Source organism: Amblyraja radiata, chromosome 17 (assembly GCF_010909765.2).
Source record: "Amblyraja radiata isolate CabotCenter1 chromosome 17, sAmbRad1.1.pri, whole genome shotgun sequence".
Classification (NCBI taxonomy): Eukaryota; Metazoa; Chordata; class Chondrichthyes; order Rajiformes; family Rajidae; genus Amblyraja; species Amblyraja radiata.
In genome coordinates, this window is record NC_045972.1 from 30,854,066 (window position 1) to 30,872,242 (window position 18,177).

Sequence of the window (18,177 nt, forward strand, 5' to 3'; positions counted from 1 at the left end):
CTCAATGAATCTAATTGTGTCTCATTCACCAAAATAGTCTTCTGATAAATGTTTACCTGACTGATTTGATTTGGCTATTACAGAGCTGCCAAGTAGTATGGATTTTACTTATTTTGTATGGAAATGCGATAAGAATACGGATGTACGGATTTGCTTTGTAAAATACGGATTTTTTTTTAAATAGGCCCGACTTCCTGTTTCATCTTGCTGCTTAAAAAATACAAGGAAATAAAAAGTCATACTGTAACTAAAAAATTATAGCAGATTAAATCTATTAGTATTTTAAATTTCAAGATCTGGATGATTATTTTTATCCTCTTTGCCTGTTCCGCTACAGGTTTAAACAGCGCTATCAATTTAACGCGTGGGAATTTAAACGAACAGCGCTATGGGTTCTAATTATAGCGCTACCAGCTGGAGGGCTATTGCCTTTACTCATAGCGTTATGGGTCACAGACTGTTCGGGGAGGGAGGAGCGAGGGAATAAGAGAGGGAGGGAGAAAAAAAGGAAGGAGAGGGAGAGGGAGGCTTCCAAAATGGCCTACATTATCATCTGGTGCTAAAAGCAGGAAACAGCAGTATACAAAGAGATGGCAATTAATGCGATGTCAAGTAAGGTGCGTAGAAGACATGTCAATTGGTAGCAAAGTTATGCATACTTGTACTCTTACATGGGTATGACCACTTCCGGAGCGGGATCCCTCACCGGGGATCCCTGGAGAAGAGCTCCGACCACTGGCCTGCGGCCTACTACATCCTGAAGTCACGGTCTCTGGTAGGGAAGCACTGATTTGGGACTTACCTTCCAGACAAGAGGGTCTGTACATCTGGCCGCCCGCAGCGGCAACTGCGGAGGTTTATGGCCCCGACCACGGGGAACAATGGAGGAGGACTGACTGTACTTTGTGCCTTCCACCACAGTGAAGAATGCTGTGATGGATGTTTGTGTTAAATTTTTATTATTTATTGCGCGTTCTTTTTGATTGTACGGCTGCTGGCAAGTTCATTTCACTGCACTTTATTGTGTATGTGATGTATAAATCTGATTGATTGACAAAAAACATTTTTTTGCAGCAAAATGGCACCGTGTAAAAATACTGATTTCCTCAGCAAAATACTGATTTTCAGGTATTAGAATACTGAAATGCTCTGACAAAACTTGGCAGTTCTGCTATTAGTAAATTGGCAGGATGATTGATTACCCCTGATGTTTAACCACTGTTTTTACTTGCAGATTGCTGATTTAGCAAATGAAGACACACCTCAGTTATATGTGGCTTGTGGGAGAGGGCCAAGATCATCCATGAGAGTCTTGAGACATGGTCTTGAGGTATGAGACGCATTTTTCAAAGTTTGTACATATCATATCACATTGGCTCCACCTTTAGTCACTTCATATAATTGCCCAGTAGCTGGTCCTGGTTGCTGTAGGCTGGTTTATTAGCTGGTGTTAGTTAGAAACTGATGGGCTTTATTGTCACAGTAGTTTATGCAGAATGGCAGGGAGGTATTGGTAAAGGCTCTCATTCTGCTTGGACTTGAACACCTATGCCTTTTGCATGCATGCTTTGTTAGGAAAGGCCAGGTTACTACTTTCACTGCTGATAAAATGATGTGAATCATGTCTCTTCTCCGAAATGAATTTGGGGAAAATTCTATTTCTCTGATTCAGCAGTCCATAGCTCTCCACCATCATGACTTCTCAAGTTGCTAGTTTTGTAAGTGCAGAAAACTCCTTCAGTTGTACACTGAGAAGACCAAAGTTGATGTCTTTGGCCCCATCATTATTAATGTTCCACAATCACCAATTCGGTTTCTTGTTGAATTTTATGCTGAAGCAACCTGTTTGCAATTCCCATTTAGTGGATAATCATTTTATAATAATATAGAGAAAATGAATATTTAAATTTCTTGCCTCATTTTTTGACAGGTATCAGAAATGGCTGTCTCAGAGCTGCCCGGTAATCCAAATGCTGTATGGACTGTAAGAAGACATGTGGAAGGTATGGTCTGAATAATGTAATGCACAAATTTGTTCAGATAGTATTCAATAATATTTGCCTAACTGTATCCAGTAATGGTGCTGGCAAATGGTCACAATTTAAAATAGATGTTGAGGGAAACATCTCACGTTTCAAATAATTGCTAAATTGTAAATATAATGTTCTCATTTTCACATAACCCATTGATGCTCTTCCTTTTGAAGTAGTATCTTTTTTTCTTTGTTTACATTATCTGTCCTTTTTGCTCATGTAACCTCCACAATCCTTTTTCTTGCCAGCCATGTCCTAGTTCTGAAATTAAAATTACTGAGAACAAAAGACTTCATAGATCAATATTGCAATTCTGATAATTGAACTGCAATCATTGTACATTTGAATGTAAAAGTTAGTGCTATATATTTAGACGGATTGCCGCGTTGATTTGTCATTGAAAATGTGCTAATTTGTGGGTATTTTGTAGAGCTTAAACAATGATGGCACTGTAGTTAAATTACAAGACTGGTAAGATACCGAAATCTGCATTGAACAGCTGTGGAATTCATGTTCAGAATTTTTTTAAAGTCATGAGTAACAATGACCACAAAACTACTGGGTTATCTTCAGGGAAATAAATCTGCCATCTTACCTGGTCTGGCTCATGCGACTCCAGACACGATAATTTGTTTAACTATGACATAGCTGACAGACCACACATATTTGCCAAGATTAGTATATCGCAACAGGGAACAAAATTGGTGAGAGCACCTGGCAATAGGTAAAGTTGTTCCCAGCCCAGCCAAGTTTGCAAAGTCTTCTCATAAATATCTGGGAACGGATGTCTAAATTGTGAGAGCTGTCCCAAAAAACTTGCCAAACATAATCATCCTTGCAGAAACATACAGACATTGTGCCGGACATCTCCAACTCTGGGATAAACCCACAGTGTATACAGGATAGGAAAATGCTCAACTTTGACTCCTGAGTCTCATGATATTAGATCAGAAATGGCAGGCCACTATCTTCCCTCTGCTGATTCAGTACTCTTTCATATTGAACAATGATTGGAAGAAGCTGTAAAAATAAGAAGGAAACTGTATTCTAGTTGAAGGACTTCAGTGTTCATCACGAGGTGCATAGTAATACCTCCACTACCAAAGCTGGTGGATTCTGAAGGATGTAGCTGCCAGTTTGGTTCCACTACACATGGTGAATGAACAAATGTAAGGCATTGACCTTGTTTCAAATCTACATGTGGAAGATGCATATATTCACAACAGCATTGATCACCATGCAGTTTTTGATGGAGTACTTGCCATTTGCGAGGGGGAATGCAGTTCCAACACCACTAAGTCACTGGCCAAATTAGCCCATTGGATTAATTTGCACGCCATCCACTACCCTATACATTTGTTTCATTCAATGTTGGACACTGTGGCTGGAACATACAACTTTCTGTAAAATGGTCTGCAGTTGTTCTCCTAAGGCGACTCCCAAACTGACATCTATCACCAAGGCTCGTGGCATGAAATACAGAAATACCTGCATGTTTCCCTTGTACTTGCACAGTGCCCTCCATAATGTCTGGGACAAAGACCCATCATTTATTTGCCTCTGTGCTCCACTACTTTCATTTACATGACATTGCTGTGTTCCAAACATTATGGTGCACTGAAATGGGGGGGACGATGTATAAAAACTGCTGTAATTTCTACATGGTGAAACCAAAACGTATATAAATGGCCGTTATTAAAACCTGACAATGTGCACTTTAACCACATGTGATTTTTTTTCTATTACAAATCTCAAATTGTGGAGTGCAGAGGCAAATAAATATATGATGAGTCTTTCTCCCAAACATTATGCTGGGCACTGTACTTGGACCTGACTTGGTAATTTACTGGCAGTCCTTCATTGTCACTTGGTCTGCTTCCCAAGACACAGGCGAGTACTTTTACCAAACTGCTGCCTGTGTTCATGCATTCGATCCTTCCACGGGATAGCAATATGAGTGAATCATTGGATGAATTTTTGGTCGCAACCCTGCGTATCGCACTTAATTATGGTTACTACAATTGTTTTTAATATTAATTGGAATTAGTCTTAATGTGATTTCTGTCATTGTATATCTTGAATTATATACAGAAGTGAAAACTGCAATAATGATCTCTTGGGCGAGGCAAATGTAGTCTTAGACTACCCTAAACAGTTTGTAAACAGCAGTATAATAATCAGTGTTGCAAATCCCTCGATCAAAAATATTAACAAACTTCAGGATAAAAGTTTCTTTCAGCTTTTTTGAGTTTTTTTCTGGGATTTAGTTGGGAATGTGTTGAATGTGGAACTCCTGCAGCACTTTTAATGCTGATAGTGGAAATGTTGTAATGGCTACTTTTTGGCGGATTATTTATTGATTAACGATGCATTTTACATGAGAATGTAAACTTGCACTGCCATTAGCACAGCCCTTGCAGTGTTGCAGAATCATAAATGTTCTAAGTTAAGCAGTGAGTTTATGTCAATTCTCAAATTGTGATATTATTTGAATTTGACTGCTTGCCTGCAATGCCTGGCCTAAGTGATCTTTTTGTAGTTATAGTTGATACCCTGGTTGTCCTCTTTTTGAGTCTGAAAGAGCAGTACTAACCCTGGCTGGTATGAGGTGGCTCGATCTCTACCAATACCAAGCCTCTGTTTCTCTCCCACAGGTGGCCGGGAAAGGTGCTACTCATTCTAGGTGCGTACCTGCTGGTAGGGCCTCCGGGATATTGGTTTAGGACAGACATTACAGAGATCGGTCCTAATCAGTGATTACATGGAGCAAAGTACTGTCGTTACAGATATTCTACATGACTGGAAAACTGCAACGTGCCCAATCCTCCCATCCCAGCAATAGAATCATTACAAGAATCAACAAGAATAATTGTCAGTGTTGTCATTAGGTCTCATACTTACTGATGTCAATGCACAGCAAATATGGTGCATTGCATTTTTCGATTTATTATTGTCCCAATTTGAAAGTTCCTCAGCCACCAAAAGTTCACCCTGGTATGAAAATCAAAAGCCCCCCTCCCACATGTGACTGAAGCTTGAATGTTCATATTTTGTCATTGTACAACACTGCTCAATATGACAGTGATTGCATCTGAATCTTGGTAACTGAATTTGGATGAGATATTAGATATTTATTGATCTATTGATGGTATTTGTTCTGTTTCATTATGGGGATTCTGAACTAGGTTAGTTTTGCATTTTATATAGAGTTGGCGTAATAATTAATAAATGTTTTATGTCAGGCTTGCTTTCTTTCCATCTGAGGAACAAATAGGTTCTAAATTTTGATCTGGGGAGGTCATGCTGATATTGTAAAATGTTAGGTTGGCAGATCTGTAGGAAAGGACAAGGAATCCCAAATCAGTGCTATTTAGCCTAATGCGAGATTAATTTAGAAATGTCTAAATTGTGAGATTTATTTTTATTCAGGATCAATATTTGATGTTTAAATCGATTTGGTCCAAATTCACCAAATATATCTTAACAAAATACTTCCTGTGAGCTTGCGTTTACTCTGCCAATTCCTAAGCAGAGTTTGTTAGAAGCAAGAACAAAGTCACCTGCCGGCTGTGCCAAGATATAATCTTCCAGGCCTTAATTAACAGTGGCTGAGAGATCTCCCAAATCCTGGATTAGAAACAAGTAATTAACCTCTTGACCTTTACTATTAGTTTTCCAATCCAAATTCTAAATGGTTTGCATGTTTACATGATGACATTTATTCTGTTTCTTTTTGTGCTACTTCGTTGATCTTTAATTAGTATTCCCACAGTTAAGGGCTGTATATTCTGGGTGAAAATAACTTTTTTAACAGATCCTCTTGGCAGTAAGTGGTGTTTCACTTTTTAAATAAATTATCTTTTTTTGGCAGTTTTATGGACACTTTTTTCCCCTATCGTCTCCAAATTATGCCCTCGCTCAAAAAAAACAAATTCTTTGAGCGTTGAGCAGAATATATGGTTTTCCTAAGCAATTTTGCAGTTTTATTTATTTTGATATTGGAGGGACAGTAAAAATAAAACCTACTAGATGCAACAACGAATTAATGGTTTTCATTAAAGGCAAGATAATTTTGTTGGCAAATTGATTTACTTACTACCAGTGAATGTTAACCTGCATGTGTATTTTGCACCTTTTTGTGTGTGTTTAGATGAGTATGATGCATACATCATAGTGTCTTTCGTGAATGCTACACTGGTACTGTCTATTGGTGAGACCGTGGAGGAAGTGACTGATTCTGGATTTCTGGGTACCACCCCCACACTCTCTTGTTCCTTGCTTGGTGAGGATGCCCTGGTTCAGGTAGGGGTATAGAGTTTACTCCAGAAAGTACCACATCTGGACATACTTTAATGACTACTACTCTTTGCTGCTTTCTAAAGTGAATTCTTAATTTATTACACTGATATAAAGTTTCTCTAGGTTCACAATTCGTAACTCTTCAATCCTTTTGTCTGACAACATCTGTCTTTGCATCTGTGGCCTTTGCCAACCTTATTGCTTATCAGAAAAACCCTCCTATTACCTGCCAGGCTTTGTCCTGCTCCAGATTTCATCCTCTTCCAGATTTCACCCCCCCCCCCCCCACCACCACTCACAAGCACACAATCAATTTGAAGGGTTCCACTCAGAAACGTCACCTATCCATGTTCCCCTGAGGTGCTGCCTGATGTGCTTTGTAAACCAGCATCTGCAGTTCCTTGTTTCTACAAACAAATTGAAATAGAATTCTGGAGCCTTCTGCCCCAATAAGCTGTTAGAACTAAATACGTTGAAAAATCAAAATATGAATGGTAGATTTGTATTTGGTTAGGATTGCTGAACAAAGGTAGATCGATTTGAAATATTGATTTGGCCACCATTTGATTGTAGCCAGAGAGGTTTAAGTAGTTTAATGGCCTACTTCTGTTCATATGCATGTCAAAACATGGCTCTGATTATTTTTAATGAATTGAATTGTATGAGGTATTTGTGAAGAAAAGATATAGATTGATGCGTGTTCAGTTAAATACTAATTCTTATAATGGAGTCATGTTCTTTATGAATAACATTCTTGAATAATCTCCATAGCCCATTTATGTTTTGCTAGCCATGTGATAACATTTCAGTCTCTGATAAATACTTTGGGAATATAACGGCACAAGCGCAAATAGAATATGAGGGGCGTCATGGTGAAAGGATTTGATAGATAAAGAGTGGTAAATAGTTCTTTGCAATTAGCGCATAATTAACAAGGATAGTCATGGGATTTTCACCAAATGATTGCTGAGGACATCAGATTGTATTTACATTCAATAATTTATGACAATATGGCGTTATTTCCCCAGTTTACAATTTAAGTAGGGACAGCATGTTTAAAAGGAGCAGGATATATCTGGACTAGAGCAACATGAAATAAAATAGACAAACTAATATGCCCCTCTATGTTGCTACTATTTTGTGGTAACTGGGGTTTGTCAGATGTTTTGCTTTGGTTGAACAGCTAAAGTGGGCTGAAGGAATGAAAACTTATCTTAATCATGAATTTTTCAAAGATGTTGGGATGTGATGCATTATAATTCTTCAAATAGAAATTCGGCAATGCATGTAACTCACAAAAAAAGCAAGTTAAGATGGACCTAAATTTATGCTTTGTGTTATAGTCCAAATTAACTTATTTTCTGATTATTTTGTTCAGGTGTATCCTGATGGGATCCGTCACATCCGTGCTGATAAGAGAGTCAATGAGTGGAAGACTCCTGGTAAAAAAACGATCGTGAAATGTGCAGTGAATCAGCGACAGGTTGTGATTGCGCTAACAGGCGGGGAGCTGGTTTACTTTGAGATGGATCCAGTGAGTAAAGCGCAGTGCAGAAGTGCATTGGATTATAGCTTTATTTTCCAAACTTTCAATTAATATGCATGCATGTGGGCAGACTTTTGCTGTCTTATTATTTAAATGGTCCCCTCCAAGTGTGTAACTTGATTCTGAACATTTGTCCTCGATGCTTAATACCAAATGAGGTGACCAGCTGTAAGTTTTCAGCTCTATATTCTGAGCCTGAAAAATTGTAAGGGCAGCACTTATGTCCTGTTTCCGAAAATTGTTCTCACTTCAAAAATGGAAAACGGGTGAAAAGAGACACCAAGTGACTGCATCACTGATGTGCAGAAAGCCTAGATCAGATTGTACCAGCCATTAAAGTTTTAAAAGTATATAGGGCTGGAAGTAAAGAATTGCATGGAAAGATGGTAATGTTTACATTTTGGGTCAAATTGTATTTTAGAGGTCAGTGGATATTTCTATATTCACATAGTTGTTTTGCTCAAGTTAAATTAGTATATCTTGTACAACGTTGATCAAATATTTCATATGTTGCATTTGCAAACTTTTTGTTTGTAGTCCGGACAACTGAATGAATACACGGAACGTAAAGAGATGTCAACTGATGTAGTCTGCATGAGTTTAGCCAATGTTCCTCCAGGGGAGCAACGTTCACGATTTCTGGCTGTGGGTCTCATAGATAACACAGTCAGGATTATTTCTCTGGATCCCTCGGTAAGTTTGGTACAACTTCCTTTTGCTTGACCTGTTTAGATGTGCTATATATCCTTATTACCAACCCCTTTGGTGTTAAAATCAATCCTGTGAAATATTGAATTTGTTTCGTCCTGTTTCTTCCAGCAACTTAAAAAAACATGTGTTGAGTCTGTTTTATTTAGTGTGGACTATGCTCTAAACTGGTGTCAATATAGGATAGTGGTCTGGTCACCTGTGGAGGAGGAACTTGATAGATTGCTGTTCAACTTCTCATCAGTAGATGGGGCACTTGGTTGGAAAAATGTATGTGGTGACTGAATCTGCTAGTTGAAAAATAACTCCACACAATTTGGAGGGTATACTGTCGTATCAGTGCATTTCTCCATGAAATGCTAGCGTGACAAATATATAGATAGCCTTCATAAATAGGATTCTTTTTGCTGCAGAGGTTATTTCTTAATGAAACTAGTAAGTAGGAAGAAATAGCCAGCTTTCACATTTGGACCAAGTTTGGGCTTTCATTCTTCCTGGTCATGTTTGATAATCATTGTTCCTGAATGACTATAACTTGAATATATGTCATTTAGAGAATCCTCATTGCAATTCCTGATTCTTTTGTTTCTTTGGAATATGAAAGTGGAAATCCTCCTAATTCTTGTCATTTTCAGGATTATCTGCAGCCTCTCGGTATGCTAGCTCTTCCTGCACAGCCTGAAGCTCTGCATTGTTGAGGGGGGGGGGGGTACAGAAAACACCAACTGTGAAATCCTCCCAGTTTCACCCAAATCCAAATAATTTTATAGCTTAGACATAAAATGCTGGAGTAACTCAGCGGATCAAAGGAGAAAATAAATAGGTGACGTTTCAGTTCGAAGCCCTTCTTCAGACTAAGAGTCAGGGGGGAAGGAAACTAGAGGTATGAAAGGGTTCAGACCAAATCAGCTGGCACCGATGATCGCACCAACTTCCCTATTTAATGAACTGTACTTTGTCATTTTCAGGATTGTCTGCAGCCTCTCAGTATGCAAGCTCTTCCTGCGCAACCTGAATCTCTCTGCATTGTTGAGATGGGGGGTGCAGAAAAACAAGATGAATTAGGAGAGAAGGGATCCATTGGCTTCTTGTACTTAAATATTGGTTTACAGGTGAGTAAAATCAACATCTTTCTGAGACTTGGAGTTTAACTTTGGAAGAATTAAATAAAGTTATCCGTGTAATAACTAAAGAAGCCAAACATTTCTAATCACCATTGAAAGTTGGGGGCGTTTTTTGGGCAAAAGACCAAATGCTGTCATGAAACTTTTTAAAACAGTGAAATGAATTGCTGGAGTAAATTTAAAAATGTTTATGCTTGTTGTAGTGTCCAGATCTATAGCGCCTAATATAATGGTCAATAGCAAAAGCAGAATTTAGGAGAAATCTTTTTAACCCTCTTAAACCGATCAGCTTTTTGGTTACCATTTTGCTCATTCTCAATTGAGTTCTAGCATTTACATTATGCCTTTGCCCCATGATACATTGCAATAGGATTTTTTTAAACAGTCAATGCTATACCACCCTTATAGAACTGCCACCGAGCACAGAGAACGCTTTGTCTATGCGTGGTGTAATGCATTCTGAATATTTTCTGTTTTAGAACGGTGTATTACTAAGGACAGTGTTGGACCCAGTCACTGGAGACCTATCTGACACAAGAACCAGGTATCTTGGATCACGACCCGTCAAGCTTTTCAGGGTCAGAATGCAAGGTCAAGAAGCGGTGAGCGTGCATAATTATTGATTCTGATTTCACAATCTGAAGGGTTGGATGATAATGACACAAATTAGGAAGACATAGAGAATGCAGATGCTCGAAACTTGAGCAAAAAAAACAACGGGCTGAAGGATCTCAGCAAGTCGGGCAGCATTCAGATTGAGGAAGATTCTCAACATGAAGCGTTATATAGATGCTACCTGACCAGAGTTCCTCCAGCCTTTTGTCACTTGACACACAAATCATGCTGTTTTTGTGCTACTCAAATTCTTCATGACTGTGATTCATAATTTAAAATTTCATTTTAAAATCACTTTAAATTATCAAAAATTTAATGTTGGATGTTATTATTATTATTATTATTATTATTATTATTAAAGCTTTATTTCAGACACAGGTCCATATAACACATCAAACAGTATAAGGAGATACAAAAATACATTAAAAAATTGCATATTCGCCTATAAGATATACAAGCTATTGCACCAATGCCTTCTTAGCCTAGCAGCTTTTCAGAGCGACACATAAAACTAAACATCAGCTGTCTTAAGAGTGCCTCACAGGTTGGCACTCTAGTGGACACAAACAATTGACTGGCACTATGCCACCTAGGGACACGAAGTAGCAACCTCATTGCATCATTGTATGCTACCTTGAGCCTCTGCATACTCTTTTTCTTATAATTAGACCACAATTGAGCAGTATACAACGGTGTGATGTAGGTTCTGAACAGGGAACACTTCACAGAGTCAGAGCACATAGAAAACTTCCTTATAAGCATGTTAGCTTGAAGATAAATTTTACAGCGCTGTCGGTAGAGGTCTTTATCCTTTGGAATATCATGACTAAGACAACGTTTGCTCTTTGAACTGTTAACTGCTCACAATTTCCTTCTTGACATACTTTAAACCTCAGCCTTGACATTATTGTTGCATAACAAATGCAGGCCACAGAAACCATTGGTATAATATACTCTTGGACCAATGCATTAATTTCCATGTTTGGAAATGCCTTTGCATTGCTGACTTTAGGTGTTAATATGTATTTTTGCCATATTCTGAACTTGGCAGATTTTGTGATTGTGCATTTCTGTTAATAAGAAAAGTGTGAAGCTTTATTGTAAGGCTATGGATTTTCCTGTAAAAGCCAGTGAAGTCATTATCCTACAACCCTGTAAACTGAACAGCTTTAAAATGATGATACTTTAAATCCGTGTTTCAGCTGATATCATGATGAAGATTTTTCTGATTTAAACCATTGCTGTTTGCTACTGTTCTCAAGCAGTGTTTTCTGATTCCATTGTTCTTTGCGGTTGATTATGTTCTGTTTGATTCTTCCTAAAATAGGTTTTGGCTATGTCGAGCAGGTCATGGTTGAGCTATTCGTATCAGTCCCGGTTCCACCTGACTCCGCTGTCCTATGAAACTCTAGAATATGCATCTGGATTTGCCTCTGAACAGTGTCCTGAGGGTATTGTAGCCATCTCCACTAACACACTGCGGTAAGTTTCACCAAACAGAAGCTGTAGACGTATAATAGAGGATGTTGCCACTGAAGGATTCAATGATGAGTGCTGGTACTTGATTCGTTTGTAATGGTAGGTGATTGTTATTTTTAGGCTTATCGGTTTCCATTAAACTTAAATCTGAGTGCCTTTATATTTTAAGAGGCCAAGAATGCTATTTCTCTCGTAAGTAACCTGAAGAATACAATTTTCTCATTGTATAGCTGCCTTGATTATTTGTGCATGCTTGGTGTGGAAATCTAGTAAGACATAAATGCAGAACTGTGCCTTCTGCCTAAACTTGAGCAGCTCAAGGAGTTGGTGTACAAGAGATACAGATGCTGAAATCTTGAGCATTTTGTTTTTTACTCAAAGTGAATTGGTGCTGACTTTACCAGCTGGAGTGGCCATCTGAAAGAGGTAAGCTGCGGGATCTGTTTTAGCTTCGCCATCAAATCCATCATCACAGACAGCTTCAGACAGAGTTAACAAGGATCCTCTAAAATTAGGAAATGTCTTGCCATTATCATCAGTATCACACCCAACCAAGGAGTCAAACATTTTCTCTAATGATGTAGACAGCCCTAAATGTTAGGTGTCATCCCAGCCAACATTAGTGCATTTGTCGAATAGGATCATTGGTAGGATATGAATCAACTACTTTAGTGAAACTTCATTTATGTCTCAGATTGCAGCAACCATCTATTGGTATTTGGGTGGCAAGATCTCTGAAAAGATCCAATCAGAAGTTGAGAAGCTTTGAAGAGTCGTCTCTCAGAGAAAGGGAAATTACCATCTGTGATTTAGGCTTCCATGCTTATGAGCATGATCAATGCTTGCAAAACTGGTCGGCACAACCTTGCTGTACCAGGACACCAAAGTGCATTTTGGCAAATTGATAAACAGACTGCAGTTGTTGAAAATCTGAATTTAAAAAAATCAAAATGCTGGAAGTACCTACCAGGTTGGAGAGATGCAGACCACATTCTGTGGAAGACCAATGAAGATCAGGACAAGATCCCTGATGACAAAGTTCTTGAACTAAAAAAAATGCCTTCACTTCATACTTGTTTTAGTAGTTTAATATGTTATATTAAGATTTTTTTGTCCAATCAAACAACTGAAAAGTCACCAAATATGGATCAGTCTAGAGCCATGTTGCCAATGCTGTCCTGTTGGTCTGCTCCTGCAGTTTACCAATTTTATCAAACGCCATCACGCATGTTGTTGAGAATATTATTAAAAAATAAGAATAGACTGAGTGTGGTGCAGTGCAATTAATGTGTTTTGGAAGTAGACCTCAATTGCATGGATTTACATGAAATATAGTGTAGAAACAGCAGTAGACCACTTTAAAAATGATGATTCATTCAGTCTCATCTGATGTCATGATTACTGTAATGTTTCTGGTTTAAAGTTGAATCACTTAATGTCTTCAATATTATATTAGGACATTAATTTACTGTCTGGGGTTTACCTATGGCCAGCAGGTTCTGGCCAAAACTACTCTTGCCAATATACATTTCCATTTGACACAGCTGTTCTTTGAAAATATGCATGCAATTTGGCATTGCCTCTAGTATGAGGGCCATTTGAAAGATTTTGTAGAAATTTAAACCTGACAGAATTGACTGGATTTGCTTCATCCACTCGATCATATCAGTTGAAATGTTTATGACATAATCATTTCTAGGTATGTTGAATATTGCTGATGGCACTTTCTCTTTCCAGTAGTTAAACGAGCATAGTTTGCATATCTTTATGGATCGTAAAACCAGGCAATGTTTACTCATCCATTAATTCAGCTGGAAAATAGACCAAACTTCCATTTTATTGTCATCTGTGTTTCATTGTGACTCAATAAATCACTTTATCCTTCCTCAGGAAAGTTAAGGTAATATTCCAACTCAAGTGTGCGGTGTAGCAGATTGAGTTGCAGGATTTCCATTTATTTTGTTTTCCTTTTGCTTTCTTTTCAGAATCTTGGCACTCGAGAAGCTGGGGGCAGTATTCAATCAGGTCTCCTTTTCTCTGCAGTATACCCCGAGGAAGTTTGTCATCCACCCAGAGAGCAACAATATCATTGTAATCGAGACTGATCACAATGCCTACACTGAGGCCACCAAAGCCCAACGCAAACAACAAATGGCTGAGGTAACTTGCTTATTGTTGCAATTCGTGTTCAATCAAATAAAGCATTATAAAAATAAAGCATGGAAATACTGATTACAGCAGAACATGACTTAACTTGGTATGGGAATAGATTACTAGATAAGTTGTTATCTTGTACTTTGCTACCGTTTTCATGGCAGTGCAGACTTTTTGAGTTTCTGAATTGGAACAATTTATTCACTGACATTGTTTTTTAACTGCAAAATACGCTGCATAGTTACATAGTTTATTGACTTTTACATAGATATTAATGATGTTGCTATACCATTCTAAAATTAATAATGGAATTGCTGCCTGTTACAAGGAAATGGTGGAAGCAGCTGGTGAGGATGAGCGAGAATTGGCAGCGGAGATGGCGGCTGCTTTCCTGAATGAGAATTTGCCGGAATCCATTTTTGGATCCCCCAAGGCTGGGAGTGGACAGTGGGCATCAGTCGTTCAAGTGATGAACCCTATTCAGGGCACTGTGTATGATCAAATACAGTTGGAACAGAATGAGGCAGCATTCAGGTATGCAAAACAAATAGTTTATCGTAATATCATTTCTGATTCGGCATTTATGTTTGTTTACATTGATTAAATTTTGCAGTACTTAATGAGTGCTTGGCTTTTTTCAACATAAAATGGGTGTCACGGTTCCTTTTTATTACTGCGAAAGCTTCTTGTAAACTTGAGCACAGTAAACCCTCGTTATAATGGACTATAGGGGAGGGAATGGTGTCTGTTGTTGCCGATTGTCTGCTATAACCGAGTATGGTATGTAGTTGAAACAAAGAATTGAAGATGATGGTTAATACACCAAAGGACACAAAGTGCTGGAGTAACTCAGCAGGTCAGGCAGCATCTCTGAAGAATGTGGATAGCCTTATTTAGACCCATTCAGTCTACTGAGTTACTCCAGCACATTGTCGTTTCACCTTAAAACTAGGTGCCAATACCATTGGTCTGCTCCGGCGAGCCTTTCTTCACCGGCTGCTCCGCTTGACACGGCTGTTGTTGCAACTTACATTGTAGTCCCTGGCCATCAACTGTGTCTTCAGGCCACTGCCACCAACAGGACATGCTTGGTCATCATGGGCCTCCCTCTCTCACAAGCTACCCCTTCTTTCTGTCAGCCATCACTTTGTCCACTCCTCGCTTCCAAGGTAGAGTATGTTAGTGACTCCGGGGGAGAAGCACAAGGAGGGGGAGGGGGGGGGGGGGAAGAGAAAGATCAAGTGCACAGAGTGACAGGTGAAGGTAGAAGGTGGAGCAGCGAAGGAGTCAAAGCGACGGGAAAAGGAGGAGGAGATAATGGTAGACGGGTGAGGCGGAGTGGACAAAGGTATGGCCAACAGAACGAAGTGGCAGCTAGTGAAAGGGGAGGGAGCCGTATGATGACTGTGCTCATCTTGTCGGTGGCACCAAAGAAAGCACTGTTCCCAAGATCTACAACGTGAGCTACAACAACAGCTGCATCAGCTCGACCGTGCGGTATGTGAAGAAATGCTTGCTGTTGCACCTTGCGAGTCGGGGCAGTGTCAAAAGCCAGGGTGGCTTCGACAAGTCTGTTCCTTATAACCACAATCTGTTATAAAGGGGTCAGTTAAAACAAGGGTTTACTGTATCTTTAATCCCTCTTCTTACCTAGGTTAGTTTGGGAAGGAGTGGGTGGGGGTTGCGGGACAGACTAAGTAGAACTTGAATAGCAAGAAATGCATTCTTACTGTAAAAATATGAGGAACACTTCAAGTGCTTTTTTAATTATTTTGATGTAAGTGCAGATTATGGCTCTTGCTTTATTTCCTTTCCACTAATGTGTTCAGAATGGGACTAGGTGTGTTCTTTGAGGAGTTAGGCTATATTAACGCAGATATTTTCTGTTCCCAGTGTTGCTGTTTGTAAATTTGCAAATGGTGGTGATGATTGGTACGTTCTAGTTGGGGTCGGCAAGGACCTGATCCTCAATCCCCGTTCAATTGGAGGTGGATTCGTTTACACATACAAACTAATCAACAGTGGCGAGAAACTGGAATTTGTGCACAAGGTGAGGCTGCAGCACCAATTATGCTTTTCAATTTTTCATCTTCCTGTCCCCACGGTTTCAACAACTTAGGCATCTTTAACGTAGCTCAAACCATTTGGAGTTTTTCTATTGAATCTATTTTTGTGGAACTTTTCCAGTTTTCTTCACTTTCCCTCTTTCCAATAACTCACTCTCGTGGCCTGAATGTGAGCATCTAAAACCTAGAACCTCAGACTGGTGAGATTACAGGGCTTCACAGTTGTACCAAAACCTGCCTTGTGTTCAAATTTGAATTGTTAAATATAGGGAGCATAGTTACAGCCCTAATTTGAAGAGAGCTCCAAACTATTCTAAAAGTCGATAATTAAGGCATGCTCAAAACTTGAAATGGACTTAAAACGATGCATTGCATCTAAGTCTAATTTCCATTCTCCTAGCGTGATACTAACATCAAATGTAGGATATTCTTGGATGGATGAGTTCCGATTGCAATTGTCGGTACCATGCAATGTAATAATTTATATTTGTATTTAAATAACACCTATAATTTTTGTTACCTTATAACAAACAATAGTGTTCTTATATCTTTATCTTTGCTCTCTTCCCTTTATCCCATCTCCTCCCTCAACCTTCTCCCAACAGACATCCATTGAAGATGTTCCAACAGCCATTGCACCTTTCCAGGGACGGGTTCTGGTGGGTTTGGGAAAACTCCTACGCATCTATGATCTGGGGAAAAAAAAGCTGCTGAGAAAATGTGAAAATAAGGTAAACTATTAAAAGATTTTTGATGGCAGTTTAGGTTTTTACAGTTAAGGTGCTTGGAATTGATAGCCATTGATAGTGGTTCAAGTATTTTATGGCGAAGTGCAATAAAACCATCTCAAGTTCTGTATGGTGACAGGATGCAAGTAAATTATGCTACCATGGAAAATAACATGGACTTCCAATATACCTGACATGGTAAATGTTGGTGGCAACCTTGGACAGAATATTAACACCACTGGAAGAAATAGCAACCGCATAATGGGAGGTGTTAAAAGTGCTGAAACCTTGATAAATGGACATACTCAAAGAATTGGGACAAATATTATTTGAGGCTATAAACCCCACTTTTGGAATTACATGTGTATATATTTTTTAAATCATTAGTAATAATGATCGCACATTTTGCAGATTATTTCAAAACAATATCTATTTCATCAAAGTCATTCAGGGCTGGAACCTGCCATTCTTGCCTTGTTGACTTGGGCCTCCAATGCTGTTGTTACTCAAATAACCTGAAATCTCAGCCAGCTACTCTAAGGTCAATTGGGGATAAACAATATATTGTCAATAATGTTCATATTCTGAAAATGAATTTGAAAACATTAATTGGAATCCCAATTAGTGAGGAGTGCAGCTTCCAAGCTATCATGTTTTGGGTGCACAGTACTCTAATTGTGGAAATTCCAATGTTGGATTGAGCCATTGCTGTAGAGTAAACTTTTCCAACTAAGAAATTGGAGTCATCTACTTCCCATCTTAATAATTATTTATTTGCAACTTTTACAAATTTAAAACTGCAGAATTTGTGAGAACGATGCATTATGATTTATTACTGTCCCTTGTTCACCTGTACATGGATATTAGCACCAGCTTTCCTTGATATGTCAGTTTGACAGGTGATAACTACTGAGATTTATAATGCAGACAAAAGCTGCCTTTGATCCAATGGAGTTGTGTTAATTAAAACTACAGTCTTCCTGCAATGTAATCGAAAAAGCAAGGTGTGGGGTGGGGGGGGGGTGACAGGTAAAGGAGACAAGGTGGCTTTTTGCCCTCCTGATATGTGCTATTTCATAGGAGGTTATTGCACTGCAAACCGTAACATCCAGATGACAGAAGAATGAAATATGTCATGCTGGGTAATAAATAAGAAGTAAAGGATCTTGTTGTGAAATGAACACTCTTTGTAACCTGCTTTGTTTATTTCAGCACATTCCAAATTTCATAGTAGCAATCCACACGATTGGGCACCGGGTGATTGTCTCAGATGTACAGGAAAGCTTCTTCTGGATTCGATACAAACGAAATGAGAACCAGCTTATCATCTTTGCTGATGATACATTACCACGCTGGATCACCACAGCTTGTCTATTAGACTACGAAACCATGGCTGGTGCTGATAAATTTGGCAACATCAGCGTG

General features: G+C 38.8%; 1 protein-coding gene across 1 annotated transcript in view; it reads left to right on the plus strand.

Annotated features, from left to right (window-relative positions):
• Positions 1–18,177, plus strand: part of sf3b3 (splicing factor 3b subunit 3) — a 41,608-nt gene that overhangs the window by 16,478 nt on the left and 6,953 nt on the right. The window contains exons 11-23 of the mRNA XM_033036008.1: positions 1,235–1,330; positions 1,931–2,003; positions 6,184–6,335; positions 7,711–7,866; positions 8,416–8,571; positions 9,555–9,698; positions 10,190–10,312; positions 11,653–11,807; positions 13,790–13,964; positions 14,287–14,492; positions 15,852–16,008; positions 16,630–16,755; positions 17,965–18,177. Of these exons, the coding sequence (XP_032891899.1) occupies positions 1,235–1,330; positions 1,931–2,003; positions 6,184–6,335; positions 7,711–7,866; positions 8,416–8,571; positions 9,555–9,698; positions 10,190–10,312; positions 11,653–11,807; positions 13,790–13,964; positions 14,287–14,492; positions 15,852–16,008; positions 16,630–16,755; positions 17,965–18,177 (1,932 nt within the window). The remainder of the gene's footprint in view (positions 1–1,234; positions 1,331–1,930; positions 2,004–6,183; positions 6,336–7,710; positions 7,867–8,415; positions 8,572–9,554; positions 9,699–10,189; positions 10,313–11,652; positions 11,808–13,789; positions 13,965–14,286; positions 14,493–15,851; positions 16,009–16,629; positions 16,756–17,964) is intronic.